We start from the raw sequence: 24,877 nt of genomic DNA, 5'->3' as shown, positions 1-24,877 counted from the left end.
TGGCAGCTGAGCTGCTGCTGCGGAGCTGAGATTGTAGCCCTGCAGTGTGGAGCCTCCCCCCCCCGCCGCCCCTCCCACGGGAGAAGCCCCCCCCCCTCGGCCGAGCAACTGGGCACCAGCACGACGGTCTGCGGGGCTCCCGCTCGGCCTCCTGAGCCACTGAGCCCGGGAGGGCTTGCTCCGAAGTAAGTTGGATGCAGGAACCCGGGAGGAGCCGCCACGCGCCCATCGGGGATCTCCGGGTCTCCTGGAAAGCTTTCCACGCGGAAGAAGAAGCGTGTTTCAGAAGGGGTGTGAAGCGTCCCATCGCCTCCTCCCATCGCGAACTCTGCCTCCCTTTCCTCGGTTTGCAAGTTAATCCCGAGTTAATCCCGAATGGACTAACCGGTGGCAGAATCTCCTGCCGGACAAGGATGATATTATTTATATGGGCTTGTTGGAAAAGTCTTATTGGCATCAGGAAAGACAGACGGTTTGTAATTATAAATTATCTCTATATCTGTGTATATATATATATATATATATGTATCTCTATACACACTCACATACAATCTCTATATAAATATATACACGTATAGAAAGCAGCAGCTGCTGTTGTGTGATTCAGAAACCATGGAACATGGCAGTAGAGTAAATAACATGAGAAAACAAGTTATAAAAAGGACAACAAAACGAAACAAAACGAACTTGGATCCTCTTTCCCACCCCCAAATATCACAGGATCAAACGAGACAACAATAACACAGCAGGACTTCTACACAAGGCAAGAGATAAAACCCCAACCCGGCTTTTCAGCTAGAGAAGGGGGATGGTGGAAACGGTCTCAAATGTGGAAGGTGTGTTTACATATATGCATATATACACGTATCCACACACTCATTCCACATTGACCAACTAAAAACATAAACCTCACAGGGAAATCCAAGACGCAAAACACTGTAAAAAAAAAAAACCTAATATGAGGGATTTTGTTTTTGTAGATACGTTTTGGCAACCAGACTGTAGCATAATATTATAGGCATTGCCATATAAAAATAAGAAGTCCACTTTTGATGACACAAGAATATACAAGACAGTGAGGTATAAGAGATTTTTGGGGGTGGTGGGGACTTGTGTCCACGCCAGAAATAAGCGAGTGGAGCATAAACAGCCTAAAATAAGGAGAACAGTGATAATAAAAGAAGAACGGGGCACGCAGGACTTGGATGGACGGCTAGAGCTGTCACGAGATTTAAGCGATGGGTGGGAGTTTGAAGCTTCCTCCTCCTCCTCCTCCTCCTCCTCTTCCTCCTCCTCCTCGCTATAATGAACTTTCCCGAAATATCTTCTCATGTCGGAGGCATCTTTTCCCTGTTGTAGAATTGACGGAACAACTTATTGCTTTCTTTTCAAAACCAAAAAGGGTTTTTTTTAAATAAAAAAAATGAAAGTGAAGGAGAAAAGCAAACACGCCCCACAAAAAGAGGGGGTGGGTGGGTGAGAAAGGGGGAAAGGGACCATCGAAGGAAAACCAGACCACCGTCAAAGGGAGGGGAGGGCAGAGAAGAGCAGATAAGAGAAATCTAACGTGATATTTACCACCACGTCACTGCACGACACAACACTTGTGCATATTGGCAATAGGTTTACCTGCCCCAGCGGCTATTCGAAAGGACAGGAACACGGGCTGCGGAGGAAAAAGAAGGAAGTTAAAAGGTAAAGCCGCCGCCATAGGGGGCACACTTGAAGGCTTCTAAGGGCCGGCCCTTCCCGAGGCGCTTGGTGACTTTTCCCAAGGAGGCAGTTGGGGCCTGCAGCCCTGCTGTTGGGTCAGGATTCAGGGCAAGGGGGTTAAGCTCAGGCCCTCTGAAATCAAGGGCCGTAGTGGGCCAACTCTGGGCCCAATTATTGAACCTGGATCCAGTTCTGGTTTGGCCTCCACCCTTTGAGGTGAGGGAAAGAAATTCCCGGACTGATTAACGTCACCAGAGGAGACATCATTGTGTTAGTAGTTTAAACCAGAATTTTCCAATAGTCAAGTCTTCCTTTGAATTAAGGACCACTATTGGTGACTTCATGGGATATTCAGGTGGTTTCCTTGGCAACTGCTGCCTTCTTTTGGGACTCTGATCCCTCCTAGACCAGCCTCGCCTCCCTAGAATTCTCTTTCAAATACCTGTAAATCTTATGAAAAAGGTGCCTTTTGAAGCACGCAAAGCTGCTTTCTGTCCCAGGACAGTTGTAGGCAACAATTGCCAAAAATTGTTTTTTTGTCAAGAGTCAACCCATTCAAGGATGCAGGCAGCTCAATTTTTACTGCTTTCCCAGATGCTCCAGAAAAACCCATGCTTTTCAGATCTGGGAGAAGAGTTTTTCAGCAGTTTGTTTTTAATCGCGTTTCTTCACCCTCTTCTTTCTCCCTTTCCAACTTCATCTCTCTATTCTATTAACTGTTCCATAAAACTCTCTCACCTACTTGTTCTTTCGCCCTACAGGTTCCCCCAAGTCTTTCCCATCCAGATCGCATTGAAATAAGTCCCCACTCGCTCCCTGGGTTTTATATGAGGGTTCGCTCTTCACGACAGCCCTAGACTGCTTCTACAGTGACAGTTCTGATCAAATGTCAGCCTAGAACTTGTATTTCACAGGAATAAACGTTTAATGGAAGAAAGAGGGAAGATGAGATCCTTCAGTCTTCTATAAAAGCTTCACTGTCGGTAAAATCCCACGAGTTAGTTTCTAACACTGTATTAACAGCAACATTAAAAAAGCCATAGCATAGCTATACTGTGTCATTCCCCCCCCCCCCCCTGGTTTATTTTCTCTTTTGAAAAAAAAATAAAAAAGGTTGTTTGCATAGTTAGGACAATATTACCTGATTTTTTCCATAAAAGCTATGTGAATAGTTAAAGCAGATTAATTCTTACGAAAATAAATGTGTCTGCGGGTAATTTATGAATAAGGCTGGACAACTTCACAAATGCCTGCCCAGAATCCTGCTCAGCCTTCCTTGTTGCTCCAGGCCCACATTCTGCAGGAGTAACCAGTATTTCTGGTGACTCCCAGAGGGTCTTTCCAGATCCAATTTACCCGCAGGTCCCCAACTCAACCCCCCCCCTACACCCAATCTGCCATGGATCCACCAGGCTGCCCACAGTAGAAGTAGATAAGGTTACCTTGTGGTCCCCCATGCAGACATTTGGTCCTATGTGGTCGTACACCACTTGCCGCTCATCGTTTTCAGACTGAGTGGAAACACAAAAGAAGCTTCTAGTCAGTACTGATATTCCGTAGAAAGCGTTTGCCCAGGGGTTCAGAAACATAGTTACATAAATCAGCAAACCAAATTAACTGAAAAAAGATATTCTTTATTATTTACCATACAGATGTTTGCAAAGAAAGGTCATTAAAATTAATAGCCTCATTAGAATGCAGTACCCTCATACTATTATTTGACTTCAATATTACTTTAGCTACAGATGGAGAAAGCAGTTTGCTTTCAAGGTCTGCATATTAATTTACAGCCATAGAGCAACTTAACAGGGTGGGTCATATTTTAACTAGAATCCTGGAAATTTGACTATAGAACTAAATGATATTTACTTCTCAAAGGTACACATAACTTTGGATCACTCATGTTAAAAATGGTACACTCCCACATTTCAAAACGGAAACAAAGAACTTGCCGCATTCAAAGAAGTTTCTCACTCATTATTTTTCCAAAGTCTACAGAGCACAGACTTAAACACCTTCAATTCTGTTACTGCAAAAAAATTCTACTTATTTGTATTTGAGTTAAGTCAGCAAATACAAACAATGAGAAGAACTGGGGATTTCAGCAACTCTTCCTGCATTCCATGCTTTCTCCAAAGCTAGCAAAGATTATTGGAGCATCCAGCCAGAAGCCCATTTCAACGTTATTGCATTGAGTGAGTTTTAAAAATTACTTAAAACTGTTAAAATTAGCTAAACTGAAAGCTTAATTGGGAATGCTGAGGTCTCTGAGGATACAGTCATTAATACGCCTTCTATAAGACACTGTCAACAGATCAAAGCTATTAATAAATTATCTTCTGAGATTTTTACTGGTCAATTAATTAACTAAAATAAATAAGCCTTAATCCAAGTGACTCTCCTTATCGTGTGAATTAAGGATGAAACTCCATACACAATAAATTGAATTCACTTTAGCATAAAGGCATCCACTTCCACTGTAATCATGTTGGTGTAGTAGAAAAACTTATTGAGTTCAACTGGTTTGAATGGATTAATTTTAACATGTTTACATTGATAAGATCATGTAGAGCTGGCTCCCTAACCCCTAATCTGTGGCCAGGTGCTGGGCCATGGCCCATAGGAACCGGGCCATGCAAGTGGCAAGTATGCGTGTGAAGCTGCATTTGTGCATGCATGAAACCATCCCCTCTCTCCCCTCACTGTTGCCACTGCCAGTCTGCAGAACCGGAAAGGTTGGGGACGCTCGTCTAAAGTGTTTTCAATCCTACAGGGCTCGACTCCTTATCAGCCAAGCCAGGGTGAAAGGTATATATTTAAAGTCACAACCCCTGGTATGCCCAAATATGGGAGGAAGATCACTACTTCCATTCTCTGTCCTTCGGCTCGTCACAAGAGACCATGGAATGGAAGTAGTGATCTTCCTCCCATATTTGGGCATACCAGGGGTTGTGACTTTAAATATATACCTTTCTCCCTGGCTCAGCTGATAACGGAGGACAGCCTGTGGCTTAGTGGTTAATACATCTGCCTAAGATGCAGTACAGCACAGGTTCGAATCCCAGTAAGGGTATGGCTAGCTGATGAGAGCTAAATAGCTTGAAATAGATCTATACTAGTCTCCCTTTATTTATTTATCAGCATAAATATAACAAATGTAACAAAAAAAGGCAACAGTAAAAAATATTGGGTTTCTGTCTGGATGGACTCTTGTGACGAGCCTAATGACAGAGAGTGGAAGTGTGACCTTCCTCCCACACTTGGGCATACCAGGGGTTGTGACTTTAAGTATATACCTCCCACCCTGGCTGGCTGATAAGGAGTTGTTCTCTGTAGCTCAAATGGTTAACTCCCTGCCTGGGAGGCAATGGAGCACAGGTTCGATTCCCAAACTGGAAGATAATTAAATCTGGGACCCAGAGTCTGGGATCTTCCATACATACCGTACACGCGCAGCTGTGCTTGCAATTGGTTCACCACCCTAATTTATTCCAAATGAAAAACGGCCAAGCTTTCCCTCCTCTATAATAACCAAGTCAAGTTTGACTGGGGAAGAGCTTTGCATATAAACAGCCGCCTTTTTGGACTATCAAGTTAAAACTGAATTATTTTTAATGCAGTAGGGAAGCTTAAGGTCACATTTGCTTCCTGGCACGCTTGCCTCGAAATCCGTATCTTTATCCACCTCCACGCGCGTGCGCACACACACACACAGCCGTAACCTTCTGCATTGCATGCATGAACACTTTCTAATATTTCAAGCTCATAATGCGGCTGCTGTCGGAAGTGGAGATACATTCATCAAAAACGACTTGATAATTTACAAAGGCAGCATCAAATTGTAGATTTTCAAGTGCATAATCTTTAGACAGATAAACAAATTACACCAGCGCATGAACAGAAACAGGCTCCACTCAGCTGAGCATTCATTACGCCATGCGCTCAGGCAGCTCCAAGCAGTGGGCAACCTTTGGTGTGTTAGGGCTCAGCAAGCATAAAATAACATGCTAGGGAGGTAACGGACCACGGCATGATAAATGAGGCTGTGCTGGAGCTGTTTACAGCCCATCTCTGTGCAATCCGCAGAGCCCTCCGTGTGGAGCTGATGCTTACGGCTCTCTGCTAATCTGGACATCGATAAAAACTCTCGCCCTCAACAAACAAACGCCAAACAGGGCTGCAGTGGCGAAACCTTATTTTCACTACTTCTCATGTAGCATCTCAAAGCTAGCAAAGTGCTTTAAAGCTTGTTTGTTCATAAATCACCAGATCCCAGTTTACCTCAATTTGAAAATGGGAAGTTCAGATTGAGAACGATTACATTTTAGAGCCACCGTTCATACGGTAAGATTTAGTAACAGATTTCTCCACATACAAGAAATTTAGATTTTTAAATCAGATTTTTCACTTGCACTCTTTCCTTCTCTCCACCCAAAGTTGACGATTGTATTAAAATTGGCAGCAAAACAACAGGAAGCGCAGTGTAAAAGCTATTATTGCACTGCGTTATGAGGTTCCTGGAGCCTCGTGGTAAAGCCCCGTTTTTAAGTCTTCTGCGAGGGATGCCAAGGGCTGCTCCGTAGGGAGGAGAACCGGAAAGTGCTGCCTCATAACTACTGAGCATCCTAAACTTCCACACCAGGGATAAGCGTTATCTTCCTGAGGAAAGTGATCAAGGCGTTATCTAGGAGTCCAGTTGTTTGGTGCCTTAAAGGTTAAAAGCAACACTTTGAATTGCACCCAGGAGCTTTCCTGAAAGCCACTGTAGAGCCTGCAAATCAAATATAGCTGTAGCAGCTTTGACTAATCAGCCTGCCGGCCATTCTTTTCTCATCAATGGAAGCTTCTAGATCATCTTCAGAGGCCGACCCATTGCACCGCAAGAGTTCGTACATTTTGTGATAAGGGAATGGGCCAAACTGCTCCTATTTGTTAAGTTATCCTGAGCACCCAGTTGGTAAAAAAGTAGGATGCGAAGGGGGTGGATTTCAAGAGGGGCCCCAGAACTGTTTTTTTTCTTGGTCAGAGCACTCAGATTCTACGAAACATCTTCTTGACTGAGGTTCATGTTTTCGGAAGGCTTTAAAAAGTATTGTGTTGACATGCTTTTGATGTGGATGATGGAGCTAGGCTGCCTTGGTACATGTTTTTTTTTTTTTAAATTCTCCATTTCCATTGTTCATAAACTGCCTTGGGTCCATGGAAGTGGATAGAGTACAACTAATTGTATAAGAACATACATGTATACACACAGACACACATCCCCAACTGTTTCAAGGAAATTCTTACCTTCAGAACAAGTTCTTTGGCCGAATGTGACATCAGGATTCTGTCACACCACGCTGGACATCTAGTGTTCATATATTGCATTCCCTGGCTACAATCTTCACTATACGGGTAGCTGGGAAAAAGAGGGAGAAAACAGACGGAATATCTGTTAGCAATTTATGTCCTTTTAATTGCAAGACATCTTTATCCGCCTTCCATTCTATTAAGCCCTATAAAAGCCAAGTAAATATACAAATGTTTCCCAGTGCATTTACTATTATTCAGTCCCCAACCTTAAACTCTCTTAATGTTCAGCACTATTTCAGATTATTTAAATAAAGAAAAAGTCTGCCGCTATGGAAATGCAACATACCAATGTAACCCACACAAGACAGAAAAGGGTACTTTTAACACGGCAGACAGGATGGAGCTGCTGAGTCTGGGCCATGGGGCACCACGAGTTTTCCTTTCTTTCGGGCATCACTGCTTATCTCTCTACAGGAAAGTGCACACATGGGGGTTACTGGAGGGAGGTTGGTAGCATGAATTTGAGACTAGGGAAAATGGTCCTTAAAACCAGAAAGTAATTTTAAGAGTGTAAACATTGGCTGAATTTCGGCAACTTTCAATCCCTCAAAGCCTTCCAGAGAGGACCTTCCACAGGTTCCTCCTTCACCCACTCTTTGCAGCTAATTCTTTTCTTTATTTCTTAAGAGGACAATCTTGTGGTAACTGACAAACATTTTTGGAAAGGCCGCAGATTGCAGGAAACATGGCAATCATGTAAAGTTACTCAAACGGGCATAATAGAGATTTTGGTTTTTGCCTTGAAACTGAAAGGGATGGTTGGGTAGTTCTTTTTTTGAAAAAAAAAACTATGTTAAGCCAGTTTTTAAGCATTAACTCTAATGTTACCATTTCAATAAGCAATACCGCTGAATTTTAGCAGTTGGGTCACAAAGATTGTGTGTGTGTGTGTTGCACACAAAGCAGGATGTTTTGGGGCTGTAAGTAGGTCTATGATCTCAGGTAGCATTAATCAGAGTTCACATACACAGCAATCAATTGTGACATTACGTTTCTTTAAAAAAATTGCTGATCTTTATTTTCAGGATGTACAATCAAATGGACATTTTTCAAATCTTTTGAAGAAAAGTTAAGGTAAAGCTTTTAACAACGTCACAGAAATAGTTTCCAACATATTTAATAAATTTTTATGTTTTGCTTTATCTGCTTTTCACTTATGAGAACAACTTATAAATTGAAGTAGACATAGAAAACATGACACACTTTTAAGTTGCTATATTAATGCTAAAATTTATTTTAACAGGAAAAAAAGGCAGGAAACTGCATTGCAGGAAGACCAAATAAAAAGCATTTGAAATCTAAAATGACATCTTCCTGGTTCTTTGAGAATAACAGATCATATGGAGTTTAATCAAACCGTGATTTTATTTTACTTGAATTTTATTTTGTATTACAAAATGAATTCCTTGCGAAGAACATATTAAGGCTTGAAAGTTTGCAACACTAACATTTAGCTTTATTCTGGAATCCTTTTGCACACCTTGGGCTTTCACCAAATCTACATTCAGGAATTTCATGGCAAAGAGGCTTTGCGTTATCAAAATGTCAGCCTCTTTCACATTTTTCAGTTTTAGATCAAGATCTTTATTATATTATTTTGTCTTTATTCAATTTAAATCAAGTTGTATTGTAAATATTTCTTGACTTGCAACCAAGCGCTTTGTGATTGTTCAAACTTATGACAGATCACCAAAAAAATACTTATGATCTGGATACAAAGTCCCGATGCTCGCCTCTCCCCCCGGAGTCACATGACTGCATTTGGGGCATTCGGTCACATGCTTACATTCATAGCCATTTGGAGCATCCAAGGTCATACATAGGACTGCAATTTATGTTAATTTTTGTCAGAAATCAGCATTACTTCCAGTTTCTGGCACAAAATGCCCCATAGCAAATAACGGGTTTGTTCAATGAAGGAAATGAAGTTGTTTTGTATATTAACTCCCAGCTACCCCGGAGCCTCTACTGGCTGATGAATATGGTTGCTATTTTGGGGTGGAAGATAATTTGCATGAGGCTCTGAGGGTTGGAATTTATGCCCGAAACAAGGACAAAGTAACATTTTATTAAAAAAAATTATGGATAGATTAATGGACATTTTAATGAAATTTGGTGTTGGAATGGAGGGGTTTTGCCATAAGAAGAAAGAACTTATGAGAGAAATATTAAAATCACACAGGATAAATTACAGAAAGTTTTCTTTCACTTGATATGACTTGACTTAATTCAGAGCTTGTCAATATATGGAGACACAAATTGGCAATTCAAAAGAATATATTAATTTTTCTGAAAAACACAGTTATTTTTCAATAATAGTAATGATTTGAGTTTTAAAGAGTTTGGTTACTAATGTTCATAAAGTAGAGATATTGTCAAAGACTTTTTCAGACGATAATCCAGTGAGTTTGGTTGTAAAAAGAAAATAAGTTCCTTCAGTAGGAAGTAAAATGTAATGCTGTAAGGAAATAAAAGTATGTAAAAAGAAATTAAAAGAATTTTAAAGTTGCCGGACAGCTGGAAAGAGGCGAAAACAGGATTAATGTAGGAGAAGGAATGGCAGAACCTGAGGGTGGAATGAAAAGGAGGATCAGCTAGAATCCCTACATAGTCACAAGCAAACTCAGTCCTAGCCTCCTCTCATCTAACTTTAATCAGGCGCTAACCATTAGTTGAGAAGATTCCTATGCAGAAGCTTTTAGCAATAAATCAGCTTAATTGAGCCCTCATACGCAAATCGGGTCCTTTGCACCAATTAATATCTAAAGAGGACCAAGATTTGACTTTAACAGGAAACTATCGGCCAATATCATTCCTGAATAATGATTATTCAACTCTTCAGAAGGATTTAAAATTTTAAATAAAACAATTAAATGTTTCAAATAAATAAACATTAAATCCAGGTTTACATTAAGGAATGCTACATATTTATATTAGCAAGTGTTTACACAGCAAATTTATATGAAAACTAAAGATAATCGGGGGAGGCACATTTTGAAAAATAGAACAAAGAAAGTATAAGGATTAAGTACATATGGAAAAATATTCTATTTGTTGCTAGATTCGAAAGAAATCAAGGCTTTCAAGGTGAACGTTTTAAAATAAGATTTGTGGAATTGAAACAGCAAATGCTTTCATGCTTGAAGAGAAACTTATTTACCACCCTACTTGGTGTGATATTCTAAGACTGAGACGCATAGCTCTCTACCAAATGGGTTTACAAGCTACACCGCCATTAAAAAGATTAGTTGTGGCAAACAGCCAACTAAAGTGTACTGAACATATTGGAACAAACCAGTGAACTCAATACCTTTTCCACCTCATCAAACCTAACAAGACTCATTTTCAAAACATATTATGAGAATCCAATTTGCTGCTTCATTGCCATACAGAAGTACAGCTTATTTTCTGAATGTCCGTGGAAGGCTTTGATGATGTAATATTCTTGCAAGCAGAAGCTCTTTGTCTGCAATTTAAGGCTTGACTTTTGCAGAGAGCCGATTAATACAGTTCTGCTTTTAAGTTGTGCATGAACCCGACATAACAAGACTATTCTTTTATGAGAAATTATTCAAATCCATCATATTTGATATCGCTCATCCTTTTCACTAAGTTTTTGAGCTCCAAGTATAGTTCATAGGCCTGCCAGGAACTGTGAAGAATTGAATATAAAGTCTCCAAACTGGTATTCTGAAGTTTCTTTTAATGTTCATGTGGTTTGTAAAGTTAGTAGTCTTAATGCATCCTAGGGCCATGATGGAGAACCTTTGGCAGGTATGCCATAGGTGGCAAGTGGAGCCATATTGGGTGGCAGGCCAGCCATCAGCTCCGGTGCACATGTGTGCGCCAGCCAGCTGATATTTTTGCCCTTCCGGAGAGCCAGTTGAGGCCCTTTTCGCCCTCCCCAGGCTTCAGTTTAGCCTACGGAGGCTGGGGGATGGGAAAAAGGACCCCAGTGGCCCAACTGGAAGGCCCAACAGGAGAGCCTCCGGACCCTGGGGCTTTTTCGCACTCATGAATGGGAGGGGGGGAGTCTCACGCGCATGCGTGTGTGTGTGGAAATTGAGTGGGCATGCGCACGGCATAAGAAAAAGGTTTTGGCACGCCATAAGAAAAAGGTTCGCCATCACTGTCCCAGGATCTTCTCGTAACAATGGCCATATGCAGAAACAGTGTTATAATATGTTATAATAGATATAAAAATAGAATGAATGTCATTAGTTGAACAGGATTCGTTATTTCTGTGGCAACCATGGACCTGTCCCAAATGTCAGAGGCCTACTATTGTTGGGACTGAATTTTAGATCTGTAGTTTATCTGAGGGCAGCTGTGATCTGATGTTGGAGGATATATTACCATTGCTGAAGACAGATGACTGCCTGGCTGTTCTCTTTGCTCGCTGGTGCTATGGAAAGTTGGGTTTTGTTCAGTTGGTTAGTTGCAGGAGATGGATCCTGTTGGGTTTCTAAAGACAGCTTGTGGTGTTTCCCGAGGACCTGATGGAAAGCCCAAGCAAGGCCTTGGTTGCAACCTGGAACAGGAGGATTACCAAGGCCTTGGTCTGGATTGTTTTCATGTAGCCTCATTTCTGTACATTGATCCCCGGGTGCACCTTCAGAGCATGAACCATTAGAAGCCACAACTGGAGTGGCCACCAAAGGAAGACAAAGAATGAATCCAAATGAACAGTATGGGGCAGTAAATTAAGTCTAAGCGACAGTGCTAGTTCTATGTTCCATACAGGACAGGTCTCACTGGAAGACATTTATGGAGTAACGATGAGAGAAGCATAAAGATTTTTCAACGCTACTTTAGAGGGAAAGGCAAGGAAACCAATCTTCTTTCCCAGGCTTCCTTCAGCTATATAATGTCGTTTGCTTTAGCTGGCAGCATCTTTCCACATTGTGTTTCCCAAGTCTCTCAAACACAAAATCCAATAGGATTCTTCAAAGCACATGAGAAAAATGCTCATTTCTGAGTAGGTGCATGTATGGTAAAAAACTCTGCTCAGAGATTTTTAAAAAGTTCTATCTGGAAGGAAGGGAAAATGAAAACGTTCAGTCTTTCTTAATTCAGTACTTAACATTCAGCAGAAATTTCTTCAACCTTTAATAAATCACATTGTTAAAAAAGATGTCCATTCCTTCACAATATTGTCAAAAAAGGTTGCATGGATGTGCCTTGCATTAAACTTTTCTCAAGGTTTCTTTAGCTTTTTCCTTAGTCAAATCCGTCCTGACGTCTCTTATTAGATTTCCCTGAAAAAAATGAGACTGGACTATTCTGCAAAGTTGTCCAATATTATTCTTCCTTCCTATGGATACAGATAAGGCTACACTGCAAGACCGGAACAATTTACAATCTCCCAGGTGCTCTCGTCCTTTTTCCTACAGTGCATCAATGATATGATTTATCTGTATGAACCTGAAGGACACTTAAACAAAGGAAGAAAAAGATATATCTAAAAAAATGTAAATTATGAATGTAAAATATTTCAAATGCCCCTCTTCTCCTATGTTTTTCTTCTAGACACATCTCTGTCAATTCACAGCTATAATACCCAAATTTCCAAGTTGATTTTTATGAGGCAGCAATCACTTCTCATTAGGGAAGATTCTCCAGACAATTAATCACTATTTGAACTATTCCACCATTGGTTAAAAATACTGAAAAGCAGATTTTTGAAAAAAGATTTATAATGCTTCTAGGATCCTTGATAGCCACATTTAGGTCAGAGCACAAAGTCACCTATTCTTAATTTTTGACAAGCATTAGGATAGCCTGCATACTTAAGAATTCTGAACATATTCTGAAAATCTCAAAAAGGGAATATTAAAATCTCATGTAAAAAAGCATAGAAAAGTAATTGTAATAGAGATCTATTAAATATTATCCATGGAATAAATAGAAATGTTCTACACATCTTCATGCCTACTGCATACTACATACACCCAGCTAAACTTTGTAAAATTCCTGGTGCTTTACAACATCAAAATAAAAATATCCATAAGCCAAATATATACATCTGATAAATATTTATAAATCCATCATCAACCCACCCTGGTATCCTGAGTCCAAATGATGGGTTATTATAGATAAATAGTTTACAGATAGGCCTTTCTGAACATTGAGAAGACTCCATCCAGATGTCTGGGGCAAGCAGTTCGAAACAGCTGGAGTATAAAAATATCCTCCCTAGGAAAAGACCATAGTCACACAAACCACATATTTGCCTATTCAATGCAACCGATAGTTGAGGTTCACCTACAGGATACCAAGCTACTAGAATTAAATTGGTTAGTTTGCATTTAAAAAAAACCTATAACAGCCCTTTCTAATGCTCTGTTAGCCAACTGGCCAAGAGATCTGCATCTCATTTAGTCAAAATCAGGAGGGTAAACATGGCTTGCAAACACGGAAGTTAAGGTACAATGTCTTAAACAGCTGCTGCTTGCATAATACTAGGACACCATGGTGACTAAACTAAGAAAGTCAAAGGTTGTGAAAAAGAGGTGGGTGTGTATGTATAAACCACACAATTCAGTAGCAAAGGGAAACGAAGGTAAACAGAGCCAAAGCTTAATATAGTACTTAATGCAAGAGCAGAGAAAAGATATGCACTGGGAATCCTTCCGGTTTGGTTTATGGCCATAGACTGTATTTTAATAAACTCTCTCGCAGAGAGTTGAAAGAGCTGGATAGACCTGTAACTTCAATTTGACTGAAGGGGATGCAGGAAATATTTTCCTACATTGCAAGTGATAGGATTTCTACTATGTTGCAGTGACCCCAATCCAGCTGCCCCTTACAGAGTTAGATGCTTTCACACATCATGGAAGAAATGATAATGTTTCTATTTGGCTAAGAGGCCAAAGCTGATTTTATTTTCATTATCAAGTAACAGTTTTATTTTTTTCCCCAAGTAAAATATCCCTGAACAGATTAAAAACTATATCAATCACTAACACATGGAATTTTGGGAGTGTTAATGCAATACATCAACATATCATGTGTTTTTCTGGATCAATTTAGTTGCAATGGCTAAAGGGCAAGAAATGCTGACTGTATTATATTTAGAAAATAAGTTTCTGTTTTCAACAGCATCCAAACACTGTCCAATGTGATCTATATAAACACTATAGTTCCAGTAATGTATTCCAAGACTTACAATTCAATTACCATATATACTCATGGGTATATATTATATATAGTTTTCAGGTGTATTTTGGCACTAAATTTCCTGGCTTATTTTTAAGACAAGCAATTAAGGCATCATTAGATACAATACTACCTCTTATAGAAGAAATAAACACTTTTCTAATCTAATATTGTTGTAAAAACCAACCATTTTATCAACAACAGCCAATCTACCTGTTAAACAAACTCTGGACAATGTAATACTCATTTTTCAATCTCTGCTTTCTCATGAGAAGAGCTGATTACAGATAGTCCTCAACTTACAACCATTTGTTTAATCACTATTCAAAGTTATGATTACACTGAAAAAAGTGACTTATGACCATCAGGGTTACATGGTTAAAATTCAGAAAATGCATGGAAATTCAAATGCATTGATGACGGCCGCAGTATCTTGGCATCACGTGATCACCTTTTGCAACCTTCTGACAAGCAAAGCCTTGGGGAAGCCAGATTCATTTAACAACCGTTTCACTAACTTAATAACCGCTGTGATTCACTTAACAACTTTGGCAAGAAGGGTTGTAAAATGAGGCAAAATTTATTTAGCAACTGTCTTTTAGCAATAAGACTATAAGATGCAATTACACTGTAAGATGCACCTAGATTTAGAGGAGGAAAACAAGAAAAAAAATAGTTTTTGGCCTCCCCGTGTCGTGTTTTTGCTCTCCCAGGCCCCCAGAAGCCCTTTGCAGGTCAAAAGCAGGATTGCTTTTGGCCTCCTGAACCCTCCATGTGTTCTATTTTCACCAAAAACGTGCCCATTTTTGGCCTGCAGAGTGCTTCTGGGGGGGGGGGGCAAAAACACGACATGCACGTCCCAAAAATGGGACGTGCCGAGCACTGCAGAGTGCTTCTGGGAGCCAGGGAGGGTGAAAACACGATGCACGGAAGGTTTGGGAGGCGGAAAATGTATATTCAGTTTATAAGACGCATCAAAATTTTCTACCCCTTTTTTTGGGGGGGGGGACGTCTTATACTCCAAAAAATATGGTAAATCTTGATGACTCCAATCCTAACACAGATGGGAGTAAGATTTATAGTGTTTGGAATTAAACTTAACTAATTTGTACTTAGCTATTAAGGGCTTAATGGAAGCGTTGGAAAACTAAAGTAACATAATGAGTGCCTTCTAGAAGGAAAGAACAAATTGCTGCATTTAAGAATAGCCTTGCTTGATGCTGCTCAACATGACACAGGGCAAAAGGAACTGTGATATTCTGTAATTAGAGACACCTGGAGAAGAAATCAGAAAAAGTCAAGATGGCAGCTGCAACCATGTGATCACCGCAGGGCTATAACCGTATAGTGGCAGCAGCCATCTTGACTTTTTTGGATTCCTCTTCAGATGCCCTGTGCTTAGTTGAATAAAATGAAAACATGTTATAGGAGTAAGATTGTAAGAGAAAGTCTAACAATTCAAAAATACGCCTAGGTTAGAATAAACCAAAGAAATCAAAGGTGAAAAGACAATCCCTAGCATGGATGAGATTTGACCTATTATTCTTCCTCCCAAGTGTCCGGGCAAAGAAGCCGTCAGCTCAGAAGGGCTCTGCTGAAAGAGAGGGGGAAAAAATGACAGAGGAGAGGAGATATCTAAGACACGAACATATGTCCAAGCAGTAAATTACATGACAGCCTAATGCAAGGACAAACAAGAACGGGTCACTTTAAGAGAATGATTAATACATGAGATTACTCTGCATGCACACTTATCTTAAAGCAAACCTTGTAGGTGGGTGTGAACCCCTGGCAAGTCAGCTCCTATCTCCTCCATACAACAGCTACAAGAATAATTATAATTAATGGAGAGAGGTGATAAAGTTAACAATTGCCCACCTGTATTGTGGCTAACCACAATGTCCTTATTTTCTTTTTCACACCTACTGCCTTTCCTAGCGATTATAGTCTACCAAAAACCTATTTCTAGCTCACCCTGAGCTTCCTGTTTGCCGAATGTCAAGGTGTCAGGCAGCTGACAGAACCTACAGTGTTCCAACAAACGGCAGTGTGTTATAACTAGCATAGTACAAAATAAGAGCACATTAGAAACAACAACAACAAAAAAAGGCTTGAATTTTGCTGCAGACAAGATTCCTGAAAAACAGGACTTCTCTGGTGTCAGATTCAGGTTGATTCTGACTCCAACAAGCCACAAGTAGGCTGTGCCAATTGTCTGGCTGGCAAAAATGCAAATGCAATGAAATCAAGATATGCCCAGCAAGCATGTTGTTAGTTGAGGGCCAACTTTCAGCAGAGGAGAAAAGTACGTGAAAAAGTTGAACAACTACATAATTTGCTTCTTATTTTATGCATACTGATATAAAAACAGAAAACTCTTAGTAAATAATAAATAATTATGATTTATACCTTTGGAAAAACGAGGGCATAACTTGACATTAATTTGATATCCTATCTTGCTCTGAAGCTGTTAACTATAGTTTCACTCTTCAGGCAAGACTATAAAATACATTTAGCTGAAGCGCCATTGTTCATTTGCCAGCTGTCATAAGTTGCTGCATGTTTACAATAGGTGTACAGAAATTATGACTTCATTGCACAAATTATGAGTATGTCATTGGTATAATTCATGTCATATGCATGATGATGTAAATGATGCACTTTAAATCACTTGTTCTTCTGTGAACACCTACATAGATAAACTCTTTTAGCACTGAACTTTTGAAAACGTTCACTATTTGTTCACTAACAGCACTGGAAAAAGTGTTTTATGACCATTTTTCACACTTACAATGATTGCAGCATCCCCAGGGTCATGTGATCAAACTCCAGACTTTTGCAGCCTGACTCATATTCATGATGGTTGCAGTGCCCAGGGGTCATGTGATCACCCTTTGCCAGCTTCTGACAGGCAAAATCAATGGGGAAGCCAGATTTAAATAACAACTGTGGCAAAAAAGGTCATTTTAGGCTCAACTGTGGTTTTCTGCTGAGGACTATCTATAATGATGTACATTATACTGCTTTATTCTGGATTAATATAAGGGCAACCATCAAACCATTATATCCCACCTCTGCAATGAAGCCAGAGAGGTTCCTATAAATAAGAACACCATTTGTCTAAGTCACCGCAGAGACCTTTTTTCATTTTAAGGCCACCTGTTGCATTAGTGCAGGGGGGTCAAACTCAAGGGGGCTGGATCCGGCCCACGGGGTGCTTAGATCTGGCCTGCAGGCCCACCCTACAAACAGCGGACCGGCCCACAGTGCCAGCGAAAAGGGAGCTTGGGAGGGTTGCGCGTGGCCCTCCCAAGCTCCCTTCTGACATTGAGTTGGCCATGCCCCCATGGCCACGTACCCCCTGAGGTCAAACACAATCCTGATGTGGCCCTCAGTGAAATTGAATTTGACACTCCTGGCATCTCTGGGAATCTTGGGGCTAAGATTCCAGTGAATCATGACATCACTTGAGTGGAGTGGAGCTGAGAGGGTTTCTCTCTCAGTCTTTGCATTTTGGGAAGGGTTGTTAATGACAAAATGGGACAAAGCTGAGACAGAAAATGACAAAATTGTCTAAAACTACCCAAACGGAAAAAAATGGCCCATGTGTTTTTGTTCATTTACGAGATTATTTCTAATTCTCTGCAAAGCTTAAGGCTTTATTTTCTTCCTTAACATAAACTAACCCTGAAAAAACTCAGTAAAAGTAAAAAAAAGTTCAATTCCCATAAACAGGGAATGGGATGATCGGAGATGTAAAGGATGGGGTAACTGACTCTTTTTGAGATAATGGAAATAGCACTATATACATGATATTTATTTAGCTATGCATTTCTCTTTTCTTTCATATGGAACACTAGGATTTGAACAATTGTATAGAAAAGTTACAAATCCATGTGTGATGGATGTCAATTGGGAAATGCCAGAATAATAATTTGTGGAAAAATGTATGAACAATACAGGATTTTGTATAAGTGAGTTTAAATTATATCTTACAAATACAAATCTAAACCGGACTGGAACAATTGAACTGTGGAGCTTTAAAACATATTATTTTAAGCTGTAAATACATTGGCTAATATTAAACCGTTTCTAAAAACATGCATTAGAACAAAATGCATTCTTAGTGATATTTATGAAAATGCTGCTAATTCTGCTTCAATTTTTGGATGAATCTGAAGTTCAGACTAGGCAAATGTACAAATAAATGGTTGGGAAGTGTTATTCATATATGAACCAATGTCCTAGATAGTCAAATAGTTGTTATACCTAAAAATAAATCGCTGCATATCTATTACTGTATTACTGTATAATAAAGTATATGCCATTTGGAATAGTATGTTGGAAAATTGATTTTTTTTCTGGACACCAAATTGGATGCTAATGACCGTTAGTTTAGGGCTCACTACGTATGTTAATTACTTGATTGCCTTATTTTGCCTTAAGAACAGTCGACAAGACAGCTACAAATTACATGTAGTTTCCAAATTACTTTATTAAGCGATATAGAAGATTATCATCATTAATATGAAAAGAAGGTTCCTTGATAACAGAAATTACTTTGGAAGTGACACATTAAAATCCCTTTTTATACTTCATAATCATCATAGGAAAAAAAGTAATTTCTGAATACGATAAAAGTTATTTTTTTGGCTTGTACCACTGTCATATTTGCTCTGCGGCAATTTTGGACAATAACTGAACAATGCAACAATTATTTTCAAAAACAACCATACCAACTTCTGGGTAGAGAATTACCACAAACCCAAAGCATTTAAACAACAGAATTTTAGAATGCATCCTTATATTTGTCAAAGGATTTTAATTTTGGGGTATAATATAACCACTTTATGAAGGGAGGCATTCTAAACCCCAAGAGGGTCCCATTCCCACTTTGCTCTCTTCATTTTGTTCCCTGAGCTACTTCTGGGAAAGAATCTGTGTGATTAGGGGTATTTAATACATAGTTAGAAATATATTATTACTCAGAAGTTTTAACATTTTAAATCAATATTTCTTAACCCTCAACAACTTTAAGGTCTTTGACTTCAACACATGCTATTAAGTCCACAGATCTTAAAAGTTGTTGAGTTGAGAAATGCTGATTTAAATGCAGGCAAAGACATACAGAGCAATCCAGGCATATTTTAATATTTTGAAGGATTTATCTTACATTTTAAATTCCGCGGACCTCAAAAGGTATAGGGCTGCATCACGCTTATGATGGATATCTTAGCTGAAACAATTTTCAATTCTTCTGAAAATGATATTAAAAACTTCCAACTATTTCAAGTATACTTTCCTTTCTTTTTTCCTTCATCTTAAGAAAGGGACTGCCTAAAGCCAAACTGCCATTGTGTGTGTGTGTGTGTATGTGTGTGTGTATGTATATATGTATGTATCTCAATATCATATATACTTCATATAACTACTGTATTAACCTTAAACTGTGATGCATTGCTATGTTGGCCAGCTTATAATGCACCTCAGCTTAAGAAGAACATTTGAAATTTTGAGAAAGTATCCAAAAAAAATTCTGATTTCACAGAAAGGCCAACTGATGAGATTTTAGTGGAGATTTTAGTCTCTCCCAGTCACCCAAACTCCTCTCCCTTTCTCACATACATAAGTCAGTTAGGACATCATAAATATCCTGCTAGAAGAGCAATCTTGCAGTTACAGAAAGCAAGATCTTGGGACAAGATCTCTGACAAGGTCTTCCGACTGCTTTGTTATTTTGCATTCCAAATAGTGTGTGTGTGTGTCTGTGTGTGTGTGAGAGAGAGAGATGTAGATTAGTTTTGGTTTAGCATGATATATAACACAGCCAATACAATTTGTACAAAACAGGTCATTTTAACATTCAACATATCAGAATTTTAAAACCTTGGTTTAGTATTATTTTTTAATATAGACAAGGTGTTACTGCTTGTTTATAATTTGGGACTTTTGATTTTTTCATAAACTAATTTTTGCATATGGAAAATGTCTTTGTGTAGCATGCAAGACAAACCCATTTCCTATAGAACACCATATTTAACCTTTTTTTAACCCACTTACTTTGCAAAACAAAAAGTGATTATAACATATTAACATATAAATGATTATTGTCACAATGCATTAGAATATAACTGAATCATTTTAACTAAGCATAACTAAATCATTTAAAAGGCAAATTTCCTATGTCCTTATCTGTCTTTATAAAAAGATATTTTGTGTCTGGTATTTGGATAGCATTTGGATTTAGAAGAACCCAAATCATTCTGCACAACATCATATCAGTAGACAGGTTATTCACCCATTAACGTCTTATAAATCGCGCTCTATAATTCATAATCCAGATAATAGTGTGAATCTATGTTACATGCCACATATACTGTACAGTATATATTGTAACTTACTATGCTATTTGTATTCAGCTAACATGTATAAAGATAAAATGATTAGTTCAAGATGATATCACAATAATTTTTATTTATTGCCAAAAGACCAGAATAGACTAGTACTCAATGTGTCAAGTCAAGGCAGACAAAGGCAGACTGGCAACGCTCTTTTCCTGAGATATCACCTTGTAGTTCTTTGTTTCTACTATTAAAAATTCATTTATTTGTTTAGATATCTATTTAAATAAGATTTCAAAGACTGCCTAATCTTACCATTACTCAGGGAATGTAGAGAGAAAGGATGACCTTGAAAAATATATGCAGATTATGCTTAAACAATGGAGGCTGAAGCATTTTTAAGCATGAGATAACTTTAGGAAGCAGTTCAGGCAAATGTCTCCCAAATTCACTGGAGGGCAAGGAGGAAAAAGTACAACACAACATTGCCAATCTAAATAAAAGTATTTTTGGTTTTGTTATGAAATTGATTCTAGGCCCTGATTTATCTGGTGGGTTAACAGGAAGGTCGAGGGCAACTTTGTGCGGCCAGATCACTGCTGCCAACTTGCCATCGCCAGCTCATCTCTGCCAACTCATTGTCACCAATACAACCAATTTGCCGTGGGGCAAACTCAGCACAACCAATTCAAGCCGAGCAAGTGAGTGAGCAGAGTGGTGGTGGCAGCCAGAGGTTTCCCAACAATGGGAGCACCAGCTGGCTGAGCACGTGGGCAGAGTGTAGAGTGGTGGCATCTGGAGGCTTCCCATTTCCACACTCCCTTCCACCACTGCCTCGAACTCTGGACCATTGAAAGTTCAGGTGGTTTAGCAGCAGCAGTGGGTGAGGATATAGCGGAGTGTATTCCATTTGAAGTCCTAGTGTGAAAATGGGTGCCATGGCCTCCGCCACCTGTTCCATTGCCAAATGGCCCAACTCTGAGACTGGTGGCAGTGGGGGTATGTGGAAAATGAAGCTTTGCACACTCCATGAAATTCAGATACTACAATGAAGATTCCTATTAGTAGCAAATACAGATTAGTACTAAATTGATGCTGATGTGACTTTGCCTATAATTAAAATTCCCAGAGAAAAAGTAGGATTGCTTATCTAAGCACAGATATGTTGTCACAAAATTCTTGTTACCACTAGTTTTTACAAGGTAATAGTGATCTTTTCGGGTGAATATAAGAATGGACATTGGGTATTATTAGCACCTATGTGTCAGGCACATAGCAGATGCAACCATAAACTATCCAATATCACTCCTTATAAATGTTAATAACTATATTATTGGAGCACATACTTTATTATCCTCTGGTTTCTCATTAGAATTTCTTTCTCTCTTTGTTTCTCACATAGAGCACAACTTTTGCATAAAGAATCATTTAAAAACATAAATGAAAATGTCTGAAAAATCCAATTCGTGTCTTGCATTGCTTCCATAAATTAAGTTCTGAAATAATAGTTGTTATAAGGAACTCAATTAGTCTTGATAACTATTTCATTAATTTGAGGCCATTTGATTTACTCAATGGAAAAACAACTAACTGAATTGTGGGAATATTTTTCGATGTCTACAATAACTTTGTATTGTAAAAGTAAAACCAACAGACCAGTTTAAACTGAAAATTGGATTTACACCACATTCAAAAACTGTGGTTGACATATAGATTCTATACATCAATTTGATTTGATATCTAAATCAGAATACACTTTCGGTAATAGAGATTGAATTTTTCATATTTTATACTTGGTGACATACACTGTGCTGACCGCGAGTTTTGTTATTTGTGCTTAGCTTGAGTTTACTAGTAACCTTTAGTTTTTAAAAACAATAGCAACAATATGATATATTCAATTACTCATAATTAATCATGTTATGTTGGAAAATTACAATGTGCATATTATTTTTATATCCCTTGTCTATTGACTTGTATTTCATGCTTTTATTCCTTGTTCCTTTTCATGTATCATTTTTAAAAATAGTTTATAAATCTCTCTCTCCCCTGAAAAAACTATTAGTATAATTTGGAAGAAGAGGAAACTAATAAGTTGATAATACAAATTAGGTATTATAGAAAATGTTTAAGATATTAACCTGATGAATTTTAATCTATTCACACTTAGTGTTACAACTTGTCTATGGAATTATCTTTGAACTTCAGGACATAATTATACTAATCATCTATTTATACTATCACTTATTTATCTATCATTGTTATACATACAGTACCCAGCATTTTACATTTTCAAGACGATCAATATTAACATTTCAAACAATAAAAATAACAACTGAAAAACACAGGAAAAAAGGAAGATAAAATAAACTACTTGAAAAATAAAGGTAAATAAAAGCTTAATGTTAGAACTTAATTACCTTGATGGGACAGATCACTCTACAAGTGGAATATTATTACTATAAAAACTGTATATTCACAATGATTTTTCAGAATGTACTCTTCAACCTTGGATACAAAATAGGTTCTTTTTATTCTTTCCTATACGTTCCTAGAGATGAAAGGCGCCATTTGAATCAGTTTAGCCCCTTACTCAATGCCAATCGAAGCATCTCAATCACGCGGCTGTTCTACTCCTTCATGAACAATTAAAGTCGATCTTACAAGTTTAATTTGATAATTGGTTTCGCTGTTAAGAAGTTTCACTTAATGTTAGACTGGAGTTTGTTCTCCATGAATTCAAGAGCATTATTTCATGCCTTGATTTTGAAACAAGAGAGACCCGTTTCTATCTGATCCTTTCCAGGAATTTCAAGAGTACTTTCATTTTCCCCCGCTGCCTTCTTCCTAGTTCCAAATTTCATTATTGCAATTTGGACTTTTTTCCAGGCGTTTCTATTGAACAGTTTGCATGAATTCATCTTAAAAGTATGGTGTCTTGAATTAGACAGGTTATATGATGCAGGGGAGTATGGTTGACTCAGAACAGACCTCTGTTCCCTGTGATTTGGAAATTATTTCTTTCTTCTTCTTCTTCTTCTCGATAACAAGAAACGGATGTTCAATATTTTTATACGCACTATAAAACTGGAGGGACTAATCCAGGTGGCTGTCAGGAATCAACACTTGACTCGAAGGCACAGAAGCACACAAGTAAGCAAACAATCCTATTCTCATCCTATTCTAAGAATATCATAGCAGACAAAAGCAAAGAACAAAAATGTACAAAAAACAAGGCAGAAAAGAAAACCATAAGACTCTTAACGTGGTCATCCGTCATTTATAGTCAGCAAAACGTCCCATAGAACTTACTCCTAGTTGTATTTGCATAAGAAATGACATATACAAATACAGATATGTAAAAGTACATTCTAGTTTTGATTAAAAAAAAGTTGAAATCTTGAGATGGAATCACATCCTTTCATAGACCCAGTAACGAAAATCCTGTAATGACCGAGGGATTAGTTTACTATATTTCGAGGCTATTTAGGACCAGGATGTTAAGAAATAAACCATCTCTCTGTCTCTCTTTCTTACCTGGGAGGAAACGAAATGTCCAGTTCATACAATTTGTCTTTAAAGACTGACAGCTCTTTGTCAAATTCCAAAAGCTAATGGGAGAAAAACAGAATACAACATTAAAATACATACAAGTTCTGTTCTGCTTGAAAATAAAAATAGTTGGGGACATTCTGAATTGCTATATTGTAATTAGGCTTTGAGATTTTGCTAGTGCCATACATCATTATTTCAGGGCACATAAAAAAGCATTTTAAAATATCAGCTAAAAGCAAAACATAGAAAAAAATAGTGACGTTTACTGGAAATTTAAAGTTTTCTAACATGCTGAGGAAAAACAACAACCGCAGCATCAAAAATTACCCCGTTGAATGTTTTTAAGAATGTACAACTTCAGTGATAATAAAGATTAGATCAGGTTTTTAAAAGTAAGGTATATCAAAAGTAAAGTATGTCAGAAAAATTGTACTCCCAGTCATTTTATTATTTAGTAATAAAAGTAAAGGTTAGGCGGAAGAAGGTGTGAAAATTGAATTTTTTGTTCACAACTGCACCCCCGGGAAATATTTCTATTCAGCTACTTTGAGACAGTTAACCAGTTTTCTCCAGGTTAACAGAACAGAACCTCACACTCATATGGAGAGTGTAGCAATCTCAGGAAGGCACCGAAAGAAAACCAGCAGAATTATATATTGTAAGCCATTTTTTAATATTTACACATAGGATATTTTGTCCAATTGATGCACAGTCTAAGCTTGCATTCAAAATTAGTCAATAAACCCCCTCCCTCC

The 24,877-nt window shown here is 38.4% G+C and overlaps 1 protein-coding gene across 2 annotated transcripts in view; it reads right to left on the bottom strand.

The window, feature by feature from the left end:
• Positions 1–1,170: 1,170 nt before the first annotated feature.
• The window catches only part of INPP5A (inositol polyphosphate-5-phosphatase A), a 227,309-nt gene continuing 203,602 nt past the window's right edge, over positions 1,171–24,877 (bottom strand). Inside the window, exons 12-16 of one of the 2 annotated variants that reach the window (XM_087702660.1) lie at positions 24,105–24,178; positions 7,003–7,114; positions 3,156–3,224; positions 1,630–1,666; positions 1,171–1,350 (exon numbers count right to left, since the gene is read on the bottom strand). In XM_087702660.1, the coding sequence (XP_087558786.1) occupies positions 1,301–1,350; positions 1,630–1,666; positions 3,156–3,224; positions 7,003–7,114; positions 24,105–24,178 (342 nt within the window). In that variant the 3' untranslated portion in view covers positions 1,171–1,300. Of the gene's footprint in view, positions 1,351–1,578; positions 1,667–3,155; positions 3,225–7,002; positions 7,115–24,104; positions 24,179–24,877 lie in introns of both variants that reach the window. The other variant, XM_087702661.1, reaches the window with a different exon arrangement.

Source organism: Thamnophis sirtalis, unplaced genomic scaffold (assembly GCF_051295495.1).
Source record: "Thamnophis sirtalis isolate CommonGarterSnake01/CBP01778 unplaced genomic scaffold, rThaSir2_p1.2 scaffold_15, whole genome shotgun sequence".
Taxonomy (NCBI): Eukaryota; Metazoa; Chordata; class Lepidosauria; order Squamata; family Natricidae; genus Thamnophis; species Thamnophis sirtalis.
This window is presented reverse-complemented; position numbering and strand designations above follow the sequence as displayed.